The sequence below is a fragment of the Scyliorhinus canicula genome, chromosome 10, assembly GCF_902713615.1.
Source record: "Scyliorhinus canicula chromosome 10, sScyCan1.1, whole genome shotgun sequence".
NCBI lineage: Eukaryota > Metazoa > Chordata > Chondrichthyes > Carcharhiniformes > Scyliorhinidae > Scyliorhinus > Scyliorhinus canicula.
Window position 1 is genome coordinate 30,381,203 of NC_052155.1, and position 24,244 is coordinate 30,405,446.

The 24,244-nt window shown below is 46.5% G+C and overlaps 1 protein-coding gene across 2 annotated transcripts in view; it reads right to left on the bottom strand.

Moving 5' to 3' along the window:
• tsnare1 (T-SNARE Domain Containing 1) overlaps positions 1-24,244 on the bottom strand; it is a 975,066-nt gene that overhangs the window by 88,413 nt on the left and 862,409 nt on the right. Inside the window, exon 11 of one of the 2 annotated variants that reach the window (XM_038808772.1) lies at positions 1,119-1,214. The exons of the other annotated variant lie outside the window; for it this stretch is intronic. Coding sequence (XP_038664700.1) covers positions 1,119-1,214 — 96 coding nt within the window. The remainder of the gene's footprint in view (positions 1-1,118; positions 1,215-24,244) is intronic. 2 annotated transcript variants of the gene reach the window in all.

Below are 24,244 nucleotides of genomic sequence, written 5' to 3' on the forward strand. Positions count from 1 at the left end.
CACACTAGCACCCAAGTGACACTGCCAGGGTACCAGCAGTGTCAGGACACCACGCTGCCCAAAAGGCATGCAGTTTGGGGCTTCTGATCCCCTGGGAGACCCGCATGAATGCCCTTCCGTCTGGTCCCCATTTGTGAGCTAAATGGCGCTCACTCGAGCTCTCTGAGGTGAAGGGGTTGAAGCCCCAAACCTCAGGTATCTCGGGAATCTGCACATTAAAGTGAGGCTTACTGCCTGGCTCTAATATTCCGATTTTCCAAAACGTGATCTCGCCCATTGTGGGCAGGATTCACAGCACAAAGTCTCACGATATCGTGTTGGATCTCCCAAGGCATTGCGTGCTCGGTAGATCCCGGGAGTGGGGTCTCCCTGCTTTCAGGGGCCAAGCTGTGCCACGGTGAGCTCCTTTTCTGGCACAGTGTGGCCAACAGATCGTGCTCTGGGGCAATTTAGCATGGTCAATCCACCTCACCTGCACAGATCTGGACCGTGGGAGGAAAGTTGAGCTTCCAGAGGAAACCGAAGCAGACACAAGGAGAAAGTGCACAGACAGTCACCCAAGGTAGGAATTGAACCAAGGCCCCTATTGCTGAGAGGCAGCAGTGCTAACCACTGTGCTGCACTGTCGAAGATGATTGAATCTTCGAGAACCACTTTCTTTCCCTCAATCCTGTTTGCATTAAACTGCAGACCATCAACTTCTCTCCCTGTCTCCCACGTTAGCCAATATTGTTAATCATTCTCTCTCTTCAGGTATTGTTCCGATCTTCTTAATATCTGCCATCATCAACTGTTACAGACCAAGGGCGGCATGTGGCACAGTGGTTAGCACTGGGACTGCAGTGCTGAGGACCCGGGTTTGAATCCCGGCCTTGGGTCACTGTCCGTGTGGAGTTTGCACATTCTCCCCATGTCTGGGTGGGTTACGCCCCCACCACCCAAAAATGTGCAGGGTAGGTGGATTGGCCACGCTAAATTGCCCCTTAATTGGAAAAAAAAAATTGGGTACTCTAAAATTTAAAAAAATAATAAAAAACTGCTCCAGACCAGAAGGTGCTGATCGTGGTGATGGGGGAGGGGATTAATTTAATTTAAACAGCATTAACTTCTCCTCTTACCATTGATCCATGAATAGACAGGTGTTTTGATTTATTTCCTGCTTTGTTAGCGATGGCGGATTTCCCCATCCCTCGTTTATTGCGTGCTCCAATTTTCTAGAAATAACGGCACAGCAACTTTGAGATAGGATGAACTCAGAGGGTTAGTTTATTTTCACACACTCAAAATGCGGGAGGAGAGACATAACATCGCCTCCACACTCAGACAGTCAAGAGAATATTAGAGAAAAGAAGGATTGACAGTAGAGAGACCACTGAGGAAACAAATATTGTTTCACATGGGTTCCGGAGTCCAGAATCGAAGTCCAAGTCACAAAAGTTGCTGGGCTGAAAACTGATGCAGTTACAATTCACTTCTCCACTGATGTTGACTTCACACGGCCAGATAGGCACACAGAGATGAATTTGTCTGATAGGTGATGGTACAGAACTTCCAGCAGAAGCAGAGTAGGTGGGGCCATGTGTCCAACCTTGGACAGAGCTCCTTTTCTGTGAGGTTGCCAGTTCCATGGTGATGTGACCATCAATTCACACGAGATGGAGAGTTGAAGTGAACAGTGGTTTTAATCAGCTAGAACTGTGCCTGCCTGCGACTGCTCTGTACTGAGTGCCGCCTACAGGCTGCAGGTCTATATACCTCCCCCGAGAAGGCGGAGCCCACAAGGGCATCAACATAATACAATGTAAAGTAATGTAATACAATGGTAAATGGTAGCAGTAATACATTTACCACATCACCCGTTAAAAATTGAAGTCCAGTGGGGGTAAAGTGGGCTCACAGATCGAGTCTGTCCGGTGCCTTCATGGTTTGCTGCGATCGCCTGAGCTCTGGTTTCGCTGCGGGCACGGGTGTTGACTCCGAGAGCGTGTCTTCTGGAGCTTCATCCCTGTAGGTCGGTGATGAGGGGAGGGGGGTATAGGCCATGTAGGGGCGGTGTACGGTGTAGGGTGGGGGGTTGGTGATGGTCGCAGGGGAACCAGTGGGTGCCAGGCCCCGGAGGGAGACTTTATCTTGTCAGCCGTCGTGGTGCGCCACGTAAGCATACTGGAAGTTGGCGTGAAGGAGCTGGACCCTCTCGACCAGGGGGTCAGACCTATGGCTCCTCACGTGCTTTCGGAGGAGGACAGGCCCCAGTGTTGTCAGCCAGGATAGAAGCGAGAACCCGGAGGTGGATTTCCTGGGGAAAACAAATAGGCTGTCATGAGGGGTCTCGTTCATGGCTATGCAAACGAGTGACCTAATGGAGTGGAGCGCGTTGGGGAGGACCGCCTGCCAGTGGGAAACTGCGAGACTCCTAGACCGAAGGGCCAGAAGGACAGCCTTCCACACGGTCGTGTTCTCCCTCTCCACCTGTCCGTTTCCCCGGGGGTTGTAGCTGGTAGTCCTGCTCGAAGCAATGCTCTTACCGAGCAGGTACTGACGCAGCTCGTCGCTCATAAACGAGGAGCCCCGGTCACTGTGGACGTAAGCGGGGAAACCAAATAGGGTGAAGATAATATGCAGGGCCTTAATGACAGTGGCCGCTGTCATATCGGGTATGGGATTGCAAAGGGGAAACGGGAGTACTCGTCAACGACGTTAAGAAAACGTGCGTTGCTGTCAGTGGAGGGGAGGGGCCCTTTGAAATCAATGCTCAGGCACTCAAAGGCCCGGAGTCGGTGATCATGCGCGCTGGCGCATGTGCCGCTGGACAGGGCATCTGGGGGCTTGTTGAGTTTCCCTGGATGATATACAATATCGTAGTTATAGGTGTAGAGTCCGATCCTGCACCTCAAGATTGTATCATTCTTGATCTTGCCCCGCTGTGTATTGTTGAACATAAAGGCTACCGACCGTTGGTCGGTGACGAGGGTGAACCTCCTCCCAGCCAAGTGGCGCCTCCAATGCCTCACAGCTTCCACAATGGCTTAAGCTTCTTTTTCGACTGAGGAGTGTCGAATCTCGGAGGCGTTGAGGGTACGGGTAAAAAAAGGCTATGCGCCTGGCTGCCTGGTTAAGGGTAGCGGTGAGGGTAACCGCTGACGCGTCGCTCTCCACCTGGAAGGGGATGGACTCATTCACCACGTGTATCGCAGCTTTGGCAATATCTGCCTTGATGCGGCTGAAGGCCGGTCGGGCCTCAGTTGTCAGGGGGAAGATGGTGGCTTGTATAAGTGGGCAGGCTTTGTCCGCATAGTTGGGGACCCACCGGGCATAATATGAAAAGAACCCGAGGCACCTTTTCAGGGCCTTGGGGCAGTGGGGGAGGGGGAGTTGCAGGAAAGGGCGCATGCGGTCGGGGTTGGGCCCTAGGACTCCGTTTTCCATGACATAGCTGAAGATGGACAGTCGGGTTGTGCGGAAAACGCATTTCTCCTTGTTAAAGGTGAGATTGGCGTCGTGGTCCTGCTGATCATGGCCGCAAATGGTGATGTTGTCCAAGTACGGAAATGTGGCCCGCAGCCCGTACTGGTCCACCATTCGGTCTTTCGCTCATTGGAATACCGAGGCCCCAACTCGGGAAGGGGCCATACTGGACCTGGTATTGGGGAATGATCCCGGTCAGGTGGTTGACGTTTCAGTCAGCGATTACTTTGGGAATAGCGATCACAATTCCATAAGTTTTAGAATACTCATGGACAAAGACGAGAGTGGTCCTAAAGGAAGAGTGCTAAATTGGGGAAAGGCCAAGTATAACAAAATTCGGCAGGAGTTCGGGAATGTGGATTGGGAGCAGCTGTTTAAGGGTAAATCCACATTTGAAATGTGGGAGTCTTCAGGAAAGGTTGATTAGAGTGCAGGACAGACATGACCCTGTGAAAATAAGGGACAGAAATGGCAAGATTAGGGAACCATTGATGACAGGTGGAATTGTGAGACTAGCTAAGATGAAAAAGGAAGCATACATATGATCTAGGCGATTTAAAAACTGAAGAAACTTTGGAGGAATATCGGGAGAGTAGGACAAATCTCAAACGCGCAATAAAGAGGGCGAAAAGGGGTCATGAAATATCTTTGGCTAACAGGGTTAAGGAAAATCCCAAAGCCTTTTATTCGTATATAAGGAGCAAGAGGGTAACTAGAGAAAGGATTGGCCCACTCAAAGACAAAAGAGTGAATTTATGCGTGGAGTCAGAGGAAATGAGTGAGCTTCTTAATGAGTACTTTGCATCGGTATTCACCAAGGAGAGGGACATGATGGATGTTGAGGCTAGGGATGGATGTTTAAATACTCTAGGTCATGTCAGCATAAGGAAGGGGGAGGTTTTGGGTATTCTAAAAGGCATTAAGATGGACAAGTCCCAAGGACCAGATGGGATCTATCCCAGGTTACTGAGGGAAGCGAGGGACGAAATAGCTGGGGCCTTAACAGAGATCTTTGCAGCATCCTTGAGCACTGGTGAGGTCCCAGAGGACTGGAGGATTGCTAATGTTGTCCCTTTGTTTAAGAAGGGTAGCAGGGATAATCCAGGGAACTATAGACCTGTGAGCTTGACGTCAGTGGTAGGAAAATTGTTGGAGAAGATACTGAAGGATAGGATCTATTCACATTGGGAAGAAAATAGACTTATCAATGATAGGCAGCATGGTTTTGTGCAGGGAAGGTCATGTCTTACAAACCTAATAGAATTATTTGAGGAAGTGACAAAGTTAATTGATGAGGGAAGGGCTGTAGATGTCATATACATGGACTTCAGTAAAGCATTTCATAAAGTTTCCCATGGCAGGTTGATGGAAAAAGTGAAGTTGTATGGGGTTCTGGGTGTACTAGCTAGATGGATAAAGAACTGGCTGGGCAACAGGAGACAGGGAGTAGTGGTGGAAGGGAGTGTCTCAAAATGGAGAAAGGTGACTAGCGGTGTTCCGCAGGGATCCGTGCTTGGACCACTGTTGTTTGTGATATACATAAATGATCTGGACGAAGGTATAATGAAAATGAAAAAAAAATGAAAATCGCTTAATGTCACGAGTAGGCTTCGATGAAGTTACTGTGAAAAGCCCCTAGTCGCCACATTCCAGCGCCTGTCCGGGGAGGCTGGTACGAGGCTGGTACAGGTATAAGTGGTCTGATGAGCAAGTTTGCAGATGGTACTAAGATTGGTGGAGTTGCAGATAGCGAGGCGGACTGTCAGAGAATACAGCAAAACATAGATAGATTGGAGAGTTGGGCAGAGAAATGGCAGATGAAGTTCAATCCAGGCAAATGCGAGGTGATGCATTTTGGAAGATCTAACTCAAGAGCAGACTATATGGTCAATGGAAGAGTCCTGGGGAAAATTGATTTACAGAGAGATCTGGGAGTTCAGGTCCATTGTACCCTGAAGGTGGCAATGGAGGTGGATAGAGTGGTCAAGAAGGCATACAGCATGCTTGCCTTCATCGGACGGGGTATTGAGGACAAGAGTCGGCAGGTCATGTTACAGTTGTATCGGACTATGGTTAGGCCACATTTGGAATACTGCGTGCAGTTCTGGTCGCCACATTACCAGAGGATGTGGATGCTTTAGAGAGGGTGCAGAGGAGGTTCACCAGGATGTTGCTTGGTATGGAGGGTGCTCGCTATGAAGAAAGGTTGAGTAGATTAGGATTGTTTTCATTGGAAAGACGGACGTTGAGGGGAGACCTGATTGAGGTCTACAAAATTATGAGTGGTGTGGACAGTGTTGATAGCAACAAGCTTTTTCCAAGATTGGGGGTGTCAATTAAAAGGGGTCATGATTTCAAGGTGAGAGGGGGAACGTTTAAGGGAGATGTGCGTGGAAAGCGTTTTACACAGAGGGTGGTGGGTGCCTGGAACGCTTTGCCAGGGGAGCTGGTAGAGGCGGGTACGATAGCATCATTTAAGATGCATCTGGACAGATATATGAATTGGCGGGGAACAGAAGGCAGTAGATCCTTGGAAAATAGGCAACAGGTTTAGATAAAGGATCTGGATCGGCGCAGGCTGGGAGGGCCGAAGGGCCTGTTCCTGTGCTGTAAATTTCTTTGTTCTTTTTTTTGTTCTTTGAAGGGGACCCAGAGGAAGCGAAAGAGGCGGCCGTCTGCCTCAAAGGCCGTGTAGTGGTGACCATCCAGGCGGATTGGAAGCTGGTGGTGTGCGGACTTCAGGTCTACTGTGGAGAACACCCGGTCGTGTGCAATCTGATTCACCATGTCCGCTATCAGGGGAAGGGGGTACGCATCGAGTTGCGTGTACCGGTTTATGGTTTGGCTGTAGTCTACAACCATCCGGTTCTTTTCCCCGATCCTGATGACCACCACTTGGTCTCTCCAGGGGCTATTACTGGTTTTGATGACCCACTTTCTCAAGAGCCGCTGGACCTCTGATTTGATAAATGTCCTGTCCTGTGCACTGTACCGCCTGTTCCTGGTGGCGCCGGTTTACAGTCGGCGGTGAGGTTCGCGAAGAGCAGGGGAGGGGCAACCTTAAGGGTTGCGAGGCTACATACGGTGAGAGGGGGTAGGGGCCCGCCGAACTTCAGGGTCCGGCTCCTGAGGTTGCACTGGAAGTCCAGTCCCAACAGGAGAGGGGCACAGAGATTGGGGAGGACATATGGTTTCAAATTGGCGTACTCGGCGCCCTGTATCGCGAGATTCGCTACACAGTACCCCCGGATCTGCACTGAAAGTGATCTGGAAGCGAGGGAGATTGTTTGGAATGGGGGCAAATTCGGACAGAACAGCGCCTTACCGTGTCCGGATGTACAAAGCTCTCAGTCAAACAGGCAGGGCATTTTGTGCCCAGTGACCCGGACGGTCATCATCGAGTTCCTGAGGTGCTTGTGCCATGATTGGTCGAGGGTGACAGCGCCGAGCTGCAGGTAGCGGCGTGGTCGGAGGTGGTGGGCTGGTACCAAGATGGCTGCGCCCGTCGGTCGCACGTGTCGGGCAGCGTTGCAGATGGCAGCCAAGATGGTGGCTCCCGTTGGGCGCACGTATCAGGCGGCGTTGAAGGTGGCGGCCAAAATGGCGGTCCCCATGAGTCGCACGTGTCGGGTAGGGTTAAAGATGGCTGCCCCCACGGACAGCACGAGGCAGATGGCGCGTCCGAAGGGGGCGGTACCGGCAGGCATGCAGCCACACTGCGGGGTCTGTGGGCCTCTGAGTCTGAAAGTCGGGCCAGTGATTTAGGAGCTTTGGATCTGGCCAGGCAGACTTTGGCAAAGTGTCCATTCTTGCCGCAGTCGCTACAGATCGTGTTCCGAGCCGCGCAACCGTGCCTAGGGTGCTGTTTCTGGCCGCAAAAATAGCAGGGTAGCCCCCCCCCGGGTTGGGCGGGCAGCCGCGCGGCATAGGCCTGGGGCACCCTCTGGTCGGGTGCATGGTCGGAGGATAAAGCATTGAGGCTCTGAAAAGCTACTTCTAAGGAGGTGGATAGTTTTACCGTCTCTTCTATGTCGAGGGCGCCCTTTTCGATCAGGCGCTGTCTGATGTAGTTGGACTGGACTCCAGCCAGAAAGGTGTCCCGGACAGAGAGTTCCATGTGCTGCGAGGCCGTGATGTCCTTGTAGTTGCAGTGTCGAGCGAGTACTTTCAGGTCGTGTAGGTGTTCCTTCAGCGATTCCCCGGGGCGTTGACGGCGAGTGGTGAGGAGATGCCACGCGATCACTTCATTCACCGGCCTCATGTACTGCCTTTTCTGGATTGTAACCGCGTCTGCGTACGTGGTCGCTTCCTCGATCTGCACGGAGATTCTGTGGCTCACCTGGGCGTGGAGGAGACTCAGTTTCTGTTCCTCAGTAACGGTGGGCGAGGAGGAGGCGGCAAGGTAGGCCTCAAAACATTGGAGCCAGTGCGAAAAAATCCCTTTGGCTTCAGCTGCCTGTGGGTCGAGTTCCAGTTGATCAGCTTTGAGGGCGGCTTCCATCACGATATTGTAGCTGATTAAATTGAAGCGACCATCAATTCACACAAGACAGAGAGTTGAAGTGAACAGTGGCTTTAGTCAGCTAGAACTGTGCCTGTCTGTGACTGCTCTGGTCTGAGTGCCGCCTACAGGCTGCAGATCTATGTACCTCCCCCGAGGGGGCAGTGCCATAGGCGGGGCCATAAGGGCATCAACATAATACAATGTAATGTAATGTAATACAATGGTGAATGGTAGCAGTAATACATTCACCACACATGGTAAATAACAGGCTGAGCTATGCAATTCAGGAAGGTAATATTGTTCCACAAGCCAGAGACTCATGTCAAATGACTGCCACCTTTGCCAAAGGATATGTATTCACCATCTGGATTTCAAAGAGTCTTAGCCGTCTGGAATTGAAAGAAGGGTTGTGGGGCCTTTGTCTCAGCAGCTGGCCAAGTTGAACTGAAGAGCCTGTTTCCATGCTGTAAACCTCAATGAAATGATCCAGCTCCTTCTGGCCAGCCTGGGTTATTAAACCCAGAGTCATTGTGTCGCTCTCTTTTGAAGTTGGGCTGTACGGTCCCCAGCTGATTGATAGCAGCTCCTCAGAGATAACGATGTGTGAGATTTCTCAAACTGCAAAGTGGCCACTTTCATTCTGGAGTCACAGACAGGCACAGTTTCAGACATTTGAAGGATATTTTAGTCCAGTTTTAAAACTTTTACAAATAGCCATGAGGACATCTTTCGATATTTTATAACAATGTACTGGGCAAAATTTTCTGGCTGTTTACACTGGTGGGATCTTCTGGTCCCACCAATGGTACATTCCCGCCACTGGTTTCCTGACAATAGGTGGATTCAATGGAAAATCCCATTGACCAGATGATCCCGCCACTGGCTTATGGCAGGCCGCCTCTCACCGCTGAGAAACACCCCACAGGGAGGCCGAAGAATCTTGCCCACAGTGTGAGGTCGGAGTCCAGCACATCGGCACTCTCCATACAAAGTATCACTTTGATCTAACCTAACCTTTCTTTCTTCTCCAAAGACTTTGGAACATGTTGCCACCTCTCAAATGTATGCGGATATATCCTGGAACTACATGTTTGAAATTTTCCAATCAGATCTCCGGTCCCAGTCACAGTACTGAAATGGATCTTATCAAAGTCACAAATTATATCATATGTTACTGTGACGAACGCAAACTTCCTCTTTGTTCTTCTCAAGCTGTGTACAGTCTATGTTGACCACAGCATCTGCCTCTGAAGTCTTTGTACGTTTAAGCAGCTGGGTGACACAGCACTTGCCTAGTTCCATTCTTATCTATCAAATTATTGCCCGAGAATCACCGACAATGCATTCTCTTCCCAGTCCTCCAAATTACTTCTAGTGACCTCAATGGTCTTTTATTTCTTATCTACATTTAGCCCCTTAATGAGATCATCCATAAACAGACCATCAATTTTCATATGTACACTGACAATCTGCAGCTCTGTCTTGCCATCATCTCCCTCGGCTCAGCCACTGTCTCAGAATGATCAAACTGCCTGTCTGACATCCAGCACTAAGATTAGCATAGCTTTCCTCGAATGAAATGTTGGGAGGACTGAAACCATTGTCTTCCATCACTGCTGCAAACTTTTCTCCCTAGCCAGTAACTTTATCTCACTTCCTGGTAATTATCTGAAGCTGATTCAGACTTGTTCACAAACTTGGTTTCTTATTTGGCATATGACCACATATCCATGCACCTCTCAGACTGCACATTTGTTACTCCAGAACATTATCCAACTCCACTCCTGATTCAGCTCATCTACTCAAACCTTCATCCATGTCTTTGTCATCTTGAGACTGTTACCTCACAGGCTTTCTATATTCCAATTTTCTGTAAATTTGAGGTCAAACAAAATCCTGCTGTGTCTTTCTTCATTGCACCAAATTAACACTGTGATTGCTGTTGGCTTTTGGATAAGCAACGCCATCAATTTAAAATTCCCATCTTTATTTCAAAAACCCTCCACACCATCGCCTCTTCCTAAATCAGAAATTGCTTCCAGCCCCACACCCCTCCAAGCTTTCAGTTCATTTAATTCTTGTCTCTTGACCATTCCCAATCTTAATTGCCATGGGCAATCTACCTGCCATGGGCAGCACAGTGGCCCTGTGGATAGCACTGCTGCCTCACAGTGTCAGAGACCCAGGTTTGATTCTGGCCTTGGAATGCTATGTGGAGTTTGCATGTTCTCCCTGTGTCTGTGTGGGTTCCCCAAGCTGCTCCGGTTTCCTCTTTTCACAGTTGTGCAGGAGGAGTTACAGAGTTACGGGGATCGGGCAGGGGAGCGGACATAGGTAGAGTGCTCTTTTAGAGGGACGGTGCAGACTCAATGAGCCGAATGGCCTCCTTCTGCATTGTAGAGATTATATACGTTCAACTGTGTTCCTCCAGATCTAGCCTCAAGTATTCCCAACTTTACTTGTTCCACATCTGGTGCCCGCACCTTCAGTTGCCAGGGTCCTGAGCTTGGGAAGTCCCTCCTTAAACATCTATGCCTCTCCATCTCGCTTTCCTTCTCACCTGACAGAATATTGAGAGCTTCTAACCCACACAGATTGCAGTTGCTCACAGCAGGTTCACCACCATCTTCTCAAATGAAACTAGGAATGAGCAATAAATGCTGACTTTGGCAGAAGTACATACCACCTAAAAAAATTGATACAAACCACTGCTCTTGAGTCTTGACCAATGATTTGCTAGTTCACCAATCAGCTTTAGATCTATGCTCGTTGTTATAATGATCTTTTTCGCATGCACATTATCCATGCGGGGGAAACATAATTTAGAATTACAGGTACTCAATCATCCCTTTTGTTTCTGTCTTCTCTTTGATGCAACCCCCATTAAAAGTAGTTCACTGAAAATGGCACATTATTCTGAACACAATCTTTATAATGATGTATGAAGAGTTAAAATGACCTGTTCGAAGTTATAATCCCAAGTTCTTGAAATTCACTTCAGCATTTGATTAGGACTGTTGATAACAGCTTCACGTTGTCTGGATACTTGAAGGGAATGATTGATAATCACACACAAATCTTTCTCCATCTTTGAGAATGGAGGGATGTTGCCATAGCAACACTGGCCTTACTTCCCTGAAGCATCATGAAATGTGAAAAGTATAAAAGATAACTCAAGGCAGCGAGTGCAGCGAGGCCCACAAATCTTATGTAACCCAAAATAAACTTTTATTCTTTTTAGCAAACAAATGGCTGGTGTTAACGGCTGGGAACAGGTCGCATAACCTCCCTCACAATTGACCTTGTATTAAGTTATGCACATACATTATTGTGGCTAGTAGTTTAGTAATTATATACAGTACACTATAATTATTTAAAATGTGCACTCAATCCAACTTTTTATTCTTGATTCATTCACGGGATGATTGGGTGGTTTTGCTGCACAGCAGTTTTGAGTTACTGGCAAGAATAGCATGTATTGCCCACCCCTAATTATCCTTCAAAAAGTGGTGATGAGCCATCTTCTTAATCTTCTGCAATCCTTTATAGCGATTTTGATACAACCGAATGGCTTTCTGGGCCATTTCGGAAGCCAGTTAAGAATCCATCACGTTACTATGGTCTGGAGTCACATGATGGGAAGATTGGGTAAGGATGGCAGGTTTCCTTCCTTAAAGGACATTTTTTTAAAAAACAACAACCAGATTGTTTTATGATTTGAACTCAAGTCTCTGGAGCGTTAGTCCGGGCCTCTGGATTACTTATCCATTAGGAGAACTACCACGCTTCATTCCCATCCAATATTTTGTGGAAAATGCAGTGGTACAGATTTTGAACACATATTTTCCCACAACCTTTGGTAAACATTTACAAAACAAAATAGAACATTTCTTCATAGAGGATATAAATATCTTAAATTAAACAGATGAGAATAATCTGAAAGAATCTTTGACTTGAGTTTAAAGTAGTTATTTTTCATGCTCAATGTTACACAGTAAATGAAGCCCACAAGTTTCTGTGTTATAAGCTTATATTGTGACTCTTCATGACTCCAGTTTCATCATAATCAACTTATGCTATGTGCATTAATAAGAAATAGTAAGATTAATGTTCATAGAATGTGTTCTAATTAATGATTAAATCGATGCTCACTTCTACGTGTAATATTCAAAGCTTTTCTTACAGCCTAACTGGATATCACATTATGTTTTAAATAAGATTAGGGCAAAATGAAAATTACTTTGAATTTAGAATTCATTTTAAAGATTCATATTTTTTGAACTAGCATGAATTACACCTACCTTCTGTAAAGAAAATACTTAATTCCTGAACTTCCCAACACATTCTGCATATATGCAGCAAAGAGTGTTGACTACATGAAGCAAAATACATTTTATGACAACTTCCTTCCATTAATGAGTGCCATACAAGCATTTTTGAAAAAGGTCAGTTTATAAACTATATTGTGGAACTCACTAAAAATAGACGTGTTTTCGAGACAAGAGAAAGTTCATGAAGGCCCGAACTCCCTGTTGTTTTTTAAGAGATCTATCTTGCCTAACTGCCCCTTCTTCGCTCTATCCCTTTTCTCTCCAAGAACATAATTCGCTTCCCTTCTCAGTTGCCTCATCTTAAATTGTTTCAGCTACTTTCAAAACCACAGTGAAAAATGTAACCAGGTCAGCTCAACCTATTCCCTTCCTAATATTGCAAACTTGCTCAGGAAATTTGCTTTAGTTGCTGACTAACCATGAAAACATTATACTAAGCTGAAAAAGTTACATGGACTCGAAATGGCGGAATTCAATGGCAGTAATTTAAAAAAAATTAAACTTAGAGTACCCAATTGTTTTTTTTCCCCAGTCAAGGGGCAATTTAGCATGGCCAATCCACCTACTCTGCACATCTTTGGGCTGTAGGCGTGAAACCCACACAATCATGGGGAGAATGTACAAACTCCACATCGACAGTGACCCAGGGTCGGGATTCGAACCCGGGTCCTCAGCACCGTAGGCAGCAGTGCTAACCAATCTGCCACCATGCTGCCTGGAAGCAATTCTAAGTTCATTTGTGGTGGGTTTTTCATGGAGTTTCCCACTGGCTCTGCCGGTGAGTTCCCTCCCCCCCACCTCTACCCAATGACACTTAGTCACTTTCTTGGCACTGGGCAGTTTCTCACCAGTTTAACCCACACTCAGAATTTTTTCAGCACTGGAAAGCTGAACTCAGAGATTGGGCCACCATTTTGAAAGGGTGTCCTGATCTCTTATGGGCAATGTAGCCCCCAGTCACATGAGCACTTCCCCACATCCCTCCCTTTTCAGGTCCCCCCACGCCTCATTAGAGACCTCTCCGTCCAGGGCCCCCACCCTCGCAGAGACCTCTACTTACCTGCTATGCCCTTCAAACCTCAACCTCCACCCTCCTTTCATGGGCATGCCCCCCTCAGCCTTGGCAGCACCACCCTGGCACCCGGGTACCCTTGGACAGCCACACTGGCACCCAGGCAATGTTCCTACCATCTTTGAAGGCCCACCCGGGTGTCATAATATCCACTCATGTGTATAATGAGGTGCAGACAGGCAGTGATTGACATACAGGACGACCAGTAAGCACACAACACAGTGCAGCGAATCACAAGACAGGACACTACCACTATAAAGCCAGAGGGCACTAGGTTTCCCGCTCTCTTTGGACCCAGCCACTGAGACAGTCAGAGTCCACGAGCTAGCCAGTGCAAACACCATGCCGTAGCTAGTAAGTCAGGTCAGGCATACAAGGTCTCCAGTCAGTTCAGTATAGTGTCGACCCACAGCTGAACATGTATATCAGTTCTATCATTGAATAAAACAGTGTTGGATTTTCTCCAGTGTTCGACGTCTGCTTCCAGCTTCCCTGCATTAAGTGCAGTCCACATCAAACCAGCCTGCCTAACACATCACCGGGCACCTTGGCAGTTCCAGGATGGCAGTGCAAAGATGCCCACATTCCAAGGGGTCAGCCAGGGAGCCAGCCTGCATTGATCCTGACCACCCAGGGATCTCCAATAACCTGGGAGAGCCCTTGATGCCGTTCCACCTGGTTCACGTTTGTGTGGACCAGTGCGGAACGGCGATTGGCTACAGCCTCATTGGGGAGGCCGGTAGATCCCAGGTAATGTCGGCGATTGGGGCGTGATTCTGACTCCGACGCCTTACGGGACTTGGGTAATCCCGCAATGCGTGAAGGCTGCCGGGAAACCTGTGGGTGGCCTCTCCTGGCATCCACCGACAGCACCGTGCTCGAGCAAGAGCGCAACACGGGTGGTGGATCCCGCCCGCTGTTCTCTACAGATGCTGCCAGACCCGGTGAGCTTTTCCATTTTTATATTATATATGAAGTACGTTATTCTCTGCTATTGTACCACTTTGAGGAGTTGAATACTTTCAGATGGTAGGGAAAAAAGTAATGCAATGCGATTTACCAACGAATGTGTATAGATCCGAGGTTTCAATTTCCCAATCTGACTATCCTGTGGCTTTTGAGTGAGTTTGTTAATTTTAACATTTTATTATTATATCCCTCATTGCCCCTTGATATAGAATTACATCAAATTAATATCAAAGGAAAAGGCCATTTGGCCCATTAATTGTGCTTCGTGAAAACCTCCTCCCATTTCATATACTTAAACTGACCCCATCAACAGGTTCTTCATATCCTTTTTACCTTTGGGTAACAAAACTAATGAAACACTTACACCCGTAATTCTATCTTTCCGTGAATACCAGTTGCTTGTTCATTTCCTTTCCTGTTTTTTTTTCGAAATCAGGGTTGAAATCGGTTTTGGTTAGTGATGGCAAATTGGCTGCACAACTTTTCAGTCCATCCGAGTCTCTATAACCTCCTTTGCACTGCCACCCTACTGGCCAATAAGCATGTTCAGCGAGCTGCAGCACACTCTGCTATTTCCCCTATCTACAGCAAGGGTGCGATCTACCCGAATGGGGACAGAGTCCCATAGCGCACGAGGCTAGCCAGGTGTTTCCCAATGTTCGGAGTGGCGTGAAACCTCCCACTATCTAATGACCATCCGGGTCGGTCAGGGGCCTCAGCGGGGAATGCACAGCCGAGGCCACGCACACACAGCCCCGTTTCCTGCACCGAGGAGCTCCTCTCTCCAAAACTCCTCAGTGCAGCAAGACATCGAGTTGCCATTTTTAAATGGCATCCTGATATTTCGAGCCCCTGACGCAACCCTCGAACCACCCCCTCAAGCCCCAACTCACTATAGGGGGATCCCCGCCCACACCCGTGCAGAGCACCCTGGTCTGATCACCGCCTCGCAAGAAAATGCCAGCTTTGCACCATGGCAGTGCCAGCCTGGCATCCTGGCAGTGGCCCTGCCACCATCAATGACAGGCTGGCACCAGCAGCGTCAGGGTGCCACTCCGCCCAGAGGGCTGGCGCCCAGGGACCTATGATCCCCAGGGAGATCGCCACAAGTGCCATTCCATATGGTTTCCATTTGTGGGGACCAGCACTGAATGGCGCTCACCCGAGGTAAAGGAGATAGATGCCAACGCCTCGGCTACCTCTATTTTTCAAAAGGGATTCACATCGCAACATCGCATTTGATATCCTGAGGCTAGCGAGATGGGTAGATACCGGGAGCAGTTGAACTTTTCAGGCACAATGTGGCTGGTAGATCGCGCACTAAGTAATTTTGATCTCGCAAATCTTTGTGCTCCCTCGGATTCTTTTGTGATTTTTGAGCTGCGCTACCCATTCACAGCCCATCGTTCCAAGACTGGAGGAAGCCGAAACAATCTTGTCAACACCAAGGAACTAGGTATCTTCTAAATGAGTCGATATTGCTCAAAAGTTAGCTATTTGCTTCGAAACTCTTCGGGTTCACAGAGGGAGAATTCAAAATGTACAATTCACTGAACAGCACATCTTTCGGGACCTGTGGGAGGAAACCAGAGCACCCGGAGGAAACCCACGCAGACACAGGGAGAAGACTCCGCTCAGACAGTGACCCAAGCCCGGAATCGAACCAGTGTCCTTGGAGCTCTGAAGCAACAGTGCTAACCGCTGTGCTACCATGCTGCTCGAATGATAGGCTTTTTAAAATGGAGAGAGAAAAGAGGAATAACATTTTGTTAAAGTGAAGCAGTTGAGAAGATGAGAGCCAATTCACAAGGTGGTGAAAGGGTTCGAGGTTTCAGCAAACGGGGATGGAAGAGTAGGGTTGTAAGGAAGCAGTGTTACAGAGGTGATATGACAGAGGAGAGAGGATTTGTTTTCAAATAAAAACCTCAGCCTTGAACCGGATGTTGTGATTCTGAACCTGGCCAGAATTTGATGTTGAGTTATGCCGAAGATAACTTAGTACCGATGAGAACCAAAGAGGATAGCTTTGGACATTTGACTTGTACAAGCAGAGGGTACTGATAAACATCCTGCTGTTTGTCTTGTTGGGCCATCCTACCCAGAACGGTTTGTGATTTAATCTCCAGTTTATTGCAACTTCCAATGACCAGTCTACCATTATAGATTAAATCCAAGATGGATGGCCAACTATAAACAGCGACTTGGAGTATGAAAAACCTGCCGAGCTCAGTTATCTCATTACAGTCTGCCAGATAGATTGATTCAGTTCCAATATTCCAATGCCAAGCTTATCGTCTTGGAGCAAATTGACCCCAAAGAGACCACATATACATCCAAGCTCACAACTGAAGTGCAATGAGAAACTGAATGCTTTGGCATTCAGAAGAACTGAATGGAAATTTTGACAAGTGTGTTATTCTAACACGCCTTAGTATTTACAAAAAGAATGGAACAGTGTTTGGCATTGTGCAAAGAACTGACAAATTCAGATGGTGTAGGAGATCTGACAGACTGATCCAAAAAATAAATGCAAAAGCAGGTCCTGTAGCTGGGGCCCAGACGCCCAGGTTTGACACTGATAGATAGAGCAAGAATGGGGCAGATCAGTGGAATTGCGTGTCTCTGCTCGACTGAACCTTGTACTGACACACAGGGTTAGCAGATGGGATAGGCAGGAGTGACAAGTTTTCTTGCCAATGCCAAGCCATTAACTTTGCATTAATGAAACTGCATTTTCGACAAAATACAGAAATTGTTTTTTACAAAATAAATTAAGTTAATGCTTGTTGAGATATAAAATATTGAGAACATTTTGTGTGCGCAGTCAGATTGCAGCTGTTGTTACAGCGTATCTGTTGACTGATGGACAAGTTGGATGCATCACATAAGTGGCTTTTTGAATAATGGTCCATTTATGAAGAATATTTTGAAATGGAAAAGAGTTCAGATTCATTCTGAATTTGTAAAACTATAACTAACCTGATAAATTTACGGATTGCAATACATGAAGTGACAACTGTCACTTGCGACATTAACCTTACACTTCTGCTGTCACCCAGATAAATACTCATTTTGTTTTCCAAACAGCAATCTATTCAATATAATGAATCCCCACTTTTCCGACCTTTCAAGGAGAAATATTGCCCTCGGGGTTCTGAAGACTAATAGGGTTTTATGGTGGCCAAAGCTGAAATCAGGGGCCATTACTACATACTTGAGATAACAGAAGGAACAATTTGGCTCAGATGCCACAGAGGAAAATGTCTAGTGACTTTGATAACCATGTCTCGAGGCTATATTGAGCGGCAGGAAAAAGACAGCAAGATCTATTACTTTGTCGGGAATAGAATAGTCGAGCTGTAATTTATTTTGCTGCAGCGTTGAAAGCTTCAGATGACTTCTACTTAAATAAAGAAGGATGATGATTTTAATATGTTTAAGGAGCATTTAAATGAAAATCCTCTGGCGGGTAGTTTTAAAACTTGTTTGTGTTTGTTAGAATTGTCTTGAGTAATTCATGGCTTCTCGATTTTGTTCTCCTCTGCCACTGAATCAAACTGCAGGAGAATGTGAATGGGATCGCCCGCCTGTTTCATCATACACTGTTGAAAATAGCAATGCCAGGAGTGTAGAAGGTATCTGTCATTCAATTCTATTTTGTGTACCCTTGCAGTGAACTCAATCAAGTAGGTCAGATGATATCATAAATTAAGGGACAACCCAAAAGATATAGGAGTAGAATTAGACCATTCGGTCCATCGAGTCTGCTCCGCCATTCGGTCATGGCTGATATGTTTCTCATCACCATGATTGAATGGTCTTGCAGACTCGATGCGCCGACTGGCCTAATTATGCTCCTATATCTTATGGTCCTATCGCCAATCTCCTGCCTTCTTCCTGTAACCTCCGATCCCCTTATTAATCAGGAACCTATCTATCTCTGTCTGAAAGACGCTGAGTGATTTGGCCTCCACAGCCTTCTGTAGCAATGTGTTCCACAGATTCACCAACTTCTGACTGAAAAAAGTCCTCCTCATCTCAGATCATCCCTCGAGTCCGAAGCTGTTCCTGTCTCCCCTACTAGTGAAAACATCTTCTCCGCATCCACTTGTAGCCATGTAAAATGGACACCTGCAAAGGACCATGGGAAGTGTCATCAAATTGGGACACAGACAGGCACACAGCCTCTGTGTATTGTGCAAAGAAACCAGATATAGCTGAAACTTGCATCCATTGAGAATCAATTACCATTTTCCCCAAGACAATAGCATTCGCATTAAGGACCATCAACGATAGCAGACTAACCGGCGCCAACCCCCTTATTTGGAAAGGCCTACGTGCCTGGGACAATGATAGCTCCACTCACCTCTGCCCCTGATTCACTTGAAGTTCTGGCATCACATTGGTGTCTTCCACTGTGAGACTGATGCAAAGTATCCATTCAGTTCCTCTGCGATTTCTTTGTTCTCCATTACTACTTCTTCAGCCTCATTTTCCAGTGGTTCAATGTTCATTCTTGCCTCTCTCTTACTTTTTAGATGGCGGAAAAATAAACTCTTGCAATCTTCTATTTATATTACTCGCTAGCTTACACTCATATTTCATTTTCCCCCTTATTGCTTTTTTGGTTGTCCTCAGCTTGCTTTTAAAGGCTCCCGAATCCTCTGGCTTCTCACTAACCTCACCACATTGTATGCTTTTGCTTGTCTGCTATCCCTAACTTCCCTTGTTAGCCATGGTTGTCTCATACTCCCCTTCGCATGTTTCCTCCTCCTTGGGGTGAATTTCTGTTGTCCCTCCCGAATAACCCTCCCGAAAATCTCCTGCTATTGCTGTTCCACCATATTGTCTGTTCGGCTCCCCTTCAATTCAATTGATTGAATTCCTATCAATTCTGGCCAGCTCCTCCAATTGTTTTTGTAGTTACCTTTATTTAATTGTAATACCGTGACATTTGAGCCCAGCTTCTCCCTCTCAAACTGCAAGGTGAATTCTATCCTATTGTGGTCACTATTCCCCATGGGCTCTTTCACTGCTATCAACCTGATGTTTTCAGTCCACCTGCATGAATAAATAATAATAATAATCCTTATTGTCACAAGTTGGCTTGCAATGAAGTTACCGTGAAAAGCCCCAAGTCGCCACATTCCGGCACCTGTTCGGGTACATAGAGGGAGAATTCAGAATGTCCAAATTACCTAACAGTACATGATATTGAGGCCCCCCATGATTATTGTAAAGTGATTTTTTTACACGCCTTTTCTATCGATTTATTTTCTGCCCTACATCTTGGCTACTGCTACGGGGCCTGTACATAACTCCCATCAGGGACTTTTTCCTTTTATGATTCCTCAACACTACCTTTCCAGATTTTATGCCTTCTGACCTGATATCACTTCTTTCTGTCAATTTAATTTCATTTTTTACCAACAAGAAAACACTGATCACTCTCTGCCTGTCCTTTTGATAGGACATAGCCATTTTATATTTATATCCCTACCTTGATCCTCTTGCAGCCATGTCTCTTTGATGCCCACAACATGATACCTACCAATTTCAATGTGCAATACAAGCTCATTTATTTTGTTTTGTATATTGCATTCATTTAGGTACAACACCCTCAGTCCTGCGTTGACTGCCCCTTCGCATAGTTGTCATCTCCTGAGCACTTCAGGCGTCCTCCACCATTTATTATGATCATGGCTGATCATCCAACTCAATATCCTAATCCCGCTTTCCCCCTATATCCTTTGATTCCCTTCACGCCAAGTGCGATATCTAAATGCTTTTTGAAAACATACAATGTTTTGGCCTCAACAACTGTCTGAGGTAACAAATTCCACAGGCTTACCACCCACCAGGTGAAGAAATTTCCCCTCATCTGTCCTAAATGGTCTACCGCGTATCTTCAGAATGTGACCCATGGTTCTGGACACAACCACCATCGGGAACATTCTTCCTGTATCTACCTTGTCTAGTCCTGTTCAGATTTAGGTTTAACTGGTTTAAATTCCTCAACATTAATCTGCATGCTCACCTTCGCCTTTAACTTTGTCTAATTTTCCATACAACTATACTCTCCCTCCTCGCTATTTAGTTCAAAGTCCTATCTATAGCCGAGTTATGCGATTTGCCAGGACTCTGGCCCCAGCATGATGCAGGAGAAGACCATCCTATTGGAATAGCTTCCTCCTTCCCCAGTACAGGTGCCAATTTCCCATGAATTAGAACCCATTTCTCACACACCAACCGTTGAGCCATGCATTTGCCTATTTAATCTTATTGACCCTGTGCCAATCAGCTCGTGGCTCAGGTAGTAATCTGGAGATTATTATCTTTTAGGTTCTGCTTTTTCATTTAGCCCCTCAGTGCTCATATTCCTTCCGCAGAACCTCTATCCTTTTTCTACCTATATCATTGGTACCTACGTGGACCATAGCACCCCCCTCTCACTCCAAGTTCCTCTGCAGCCCAAATGAGATATTCCGAACCTGAACACGAGGTAGGCAACACAACCTTCAGTGCTCTTGATCCTGGTGTAGCTATCTAAGTTGACGACCTGCAAAGAACCATGGGAATTATGGCCAACCCAGGACTCAGATAGATACAGAAGCTACGTGTATCTGAAACACAGGTAACCAGACCTGATTGAAATCCACGCTCGTTTGCATTTTAATGGCCCGTTTTCCCTGAACAATAGAACTCCAATCAAGCAACCGGTACAGCCACAGACTGATCGGCGCCAGTCCCCTTACTCAGAAAGCCCAACTGCCAAGGTCAATGACCGCAAAGGACCCACTCAGCCACCAAGGCACCCCCCCCCCCCCTTTATTGGCCGAAATCGAAGACAGTGATCAGAGCCCTGTCGAACTATTGGGTCCAAGGTTAAGGACCGTCCCAAAGAGCGCAAAATCCCAGAGATATAAAATCTCCGCTGACTCTCAACTCCCGCTCTTTTTAAATCTCCGCTCTGACTCTCAACTCCCGCTCTTTTTAAATCTCCGCTCTGACTCTCAGCTCCCGCTCTTTTTAAATCCCCGCTCTGACTCTCAACTCACGCTCTTTTTAAATCTCCGCTCTGACTCTCAGCACCCGCTCTTAAATCTCCGCTCTGACTCTCAGCTCCTGCTCTGACTCTCAGCTCTCGCTCTTTTTAAATCTCCGCTCTGACTCTCAACTCCGGCTCTTTTTAAATCTCTGCTCTGACTCTCAGCTCCCACTCTTCTTAAGTCTCCGCTCTGACTCTCAACTCTCGCTCTTCTTAAATCTCCGCTCTGACTCTCAGCTCCCACTCTTCTTAAGTCTGCGCTCTGACTCTCAACTCTCGCTCTTCTTAAATCTCTGCTCTGACTCTCAGCTCCCACTCTTTTTAAACGTTTGCTCTATCAGCTCCAGCCCATTTTAAATCTCTGCACTGACTTTTAGCTCCCGCTCTTTTTAAAGCTCTGCCAGAGCTGATCTTCCTCTTCCGCACTGCCTCAGGATCTAGGATGTTTTTCTTCTACTCCAGTTCAATAGCTTTTGAGATCGCTGATTAGTCCAAAGCATGTTCTACAGATTCTGCCAAACGTGGGGCAGGTTATGCTTGGAGGATAAGGGAATGTTTGGAGGTTTGAGCATATTCCCCAATGCCTCGACTTAACTCTGCATCTTCCCAGCAAAGTGTCACGATGGGTTCAGTGCCCTTCTGAATGAACATTCTCCATTTTGGTCAGTGACAAGCCAAGAACTGCCATGAGTTGGCAGGGATATTTACACTCTTTAGATTTGTTCTGAGAACACACCGAAAGCATTTCCGTTGTCCTTATTGGAATCCAAGACTGAGTTCTGTATAAAGCAGTTGTTTGTGGATTCTCGTGACAGGTCTATGAAGGGCTATCTTGAACCCCATTGATCAATTTCAGTGCCAATAGTCAGAGCCATAGTTTTTATCAACTTCTGAAGATTACCATCAACAACTATGCTCAATGGATGAAGAGGGAAATCAGCGTCAGTGGTGGCTTCTCACAGGAACTCACCCTTACATACGTAAGAACTAGGAGCAGGAGTAGGCTATCTGGCCCTTAGAGCCTGTTCCGCCATTCAATGAGATCACGGCTGATCTTTTGTGGACTCAGCTCCACTTTCCCGCCCAAACACCATAACCCGTTATTCCTTTATTCTTCAAAAAACGTATCTATCTTTATTTTTAAACATCAACTGCTTTACTGGGCAGGGAATGTTTGGATGTAATTCCTTGGAAACAGCAATATTGGTGCATCAGCAATACACTGTCTATCTACCTATTGCAATTGGAAAAAGGGTGAATCTGAAATCAAATATAATATGCAAAATTCGGGATTTTCTTCTTTTATGAGACTGTAATCCATCCATTTACCATTTCTTCAGTTGTTCTTTTACCAGCACCATCAGCCATCATCGGCTATACTGTATTTCAATTAATTACTTAGTAGCATGCAGCAGCAGCTGCCCAGCAATCAGTTGTCCTACTAAATTTTATTCCCCTCTGTAGGGAAAATTCTTCCCACAATACCAGGGCTGAGCTAACGAACGCAGCAAGACCAAAGCTTTGTTCCTCCTTTTTGTGCCTCTGAAGTTTGCCCTCAGCGGGGGTAAGACTGCTATTAGGTTTGGGCACTGAAATCCTCCATCATACCTGGATGGGGCAGGAGCCAACATCCTTTGAAGAAATGTTTTTGAAGCACTCATGGGAAACCTACCAGTGGGAATGAACCTGTGAAAACCTGAGTTGGATAGTATAATTTTCTATGCTATACCTTTCAAAATCCAACAGCCAAAGTCGAGAACTTCCGATAAACTAACAGAACTCAGCAAAAAAAAGCAAGTGCACTCTGATATCCACACCACGCCAGGCTGGCACTGCAATGAAGGGGGGACTGAAGGGGTGCCCTCCACCCCTTCAATCCCCCCTTCATGGCAGTGTGACCTTATAGTGGGAGTCACTTACCTCGGGGTGGGGTGGGTGGGGGGGGTGGTTGGCTCATGTTATGACAGGTGACTGAACAGAGATGTTCCACAAACCGGTGACCCAATCTGCATTCGATTCCCTCAGTGCTTTTGCTTTAATCTAGTTTATTGTACCGCCTCGAAGGGAACTCTATCCTTTTTGAGGTAAGGGGGACCAAAACCATACACAGAATTGTACATATGGTCTCATATCCGTCATCTTCCATTCCTGTCATAATTCTGGTGAATGAACGCTGCCTATGGTTTTAATATAATTTGAGTCGTGGGGTGTACATGTCGTGATCTGTGGCCCAATAACTCCCAAGCGGACATTTATCATCAGCAATGTACTGAGAGTGAAGAACAGATAATTAAGCAACTAAAGGAGACAAAAATAGTTTGAAGTTTCTAATGAGTTCTCGAGGGTTCCACCAGAATGTTAATCTGTTTTTGTTTTCGATAATGACTGACTTGCTCTGTTTGCATACCTGTTTAATTCACTTTAACCAACAAAGGATTTAATTTCTTCACCATAAATAGAACAGAAAATTAAACCTAAAGTATGTGACATACTTTTGGCAGCAAGTGAAAGGAATTTAACGCTCTAAAGTAATAATAATAATCTTTATTGTCCCAAGTAGGCTTACATTAACAGTGCAATGAAGTTACTGTGAAAAGCCCCCAGTCGCCACATTCCGGCGCCTGTTCGGGAACACAGAGGAAGAATTCAGAACGTCCAATTCACCTAACAACACGTCTTTCGAGACTTGTGGGAGGAAACCGGAGCACGCAGAGGAAACCCACGCAGACACGGGGAGAGCATGCAGACTCCGCACAGACAGTGACCCAAGCCGGGAATCGAACCTGGGCCCCTGGCTCTGTGAAGCAACAGTGCTAACCATTGTGCTACCATGCTGCCCACGTAATAGTCGTTAG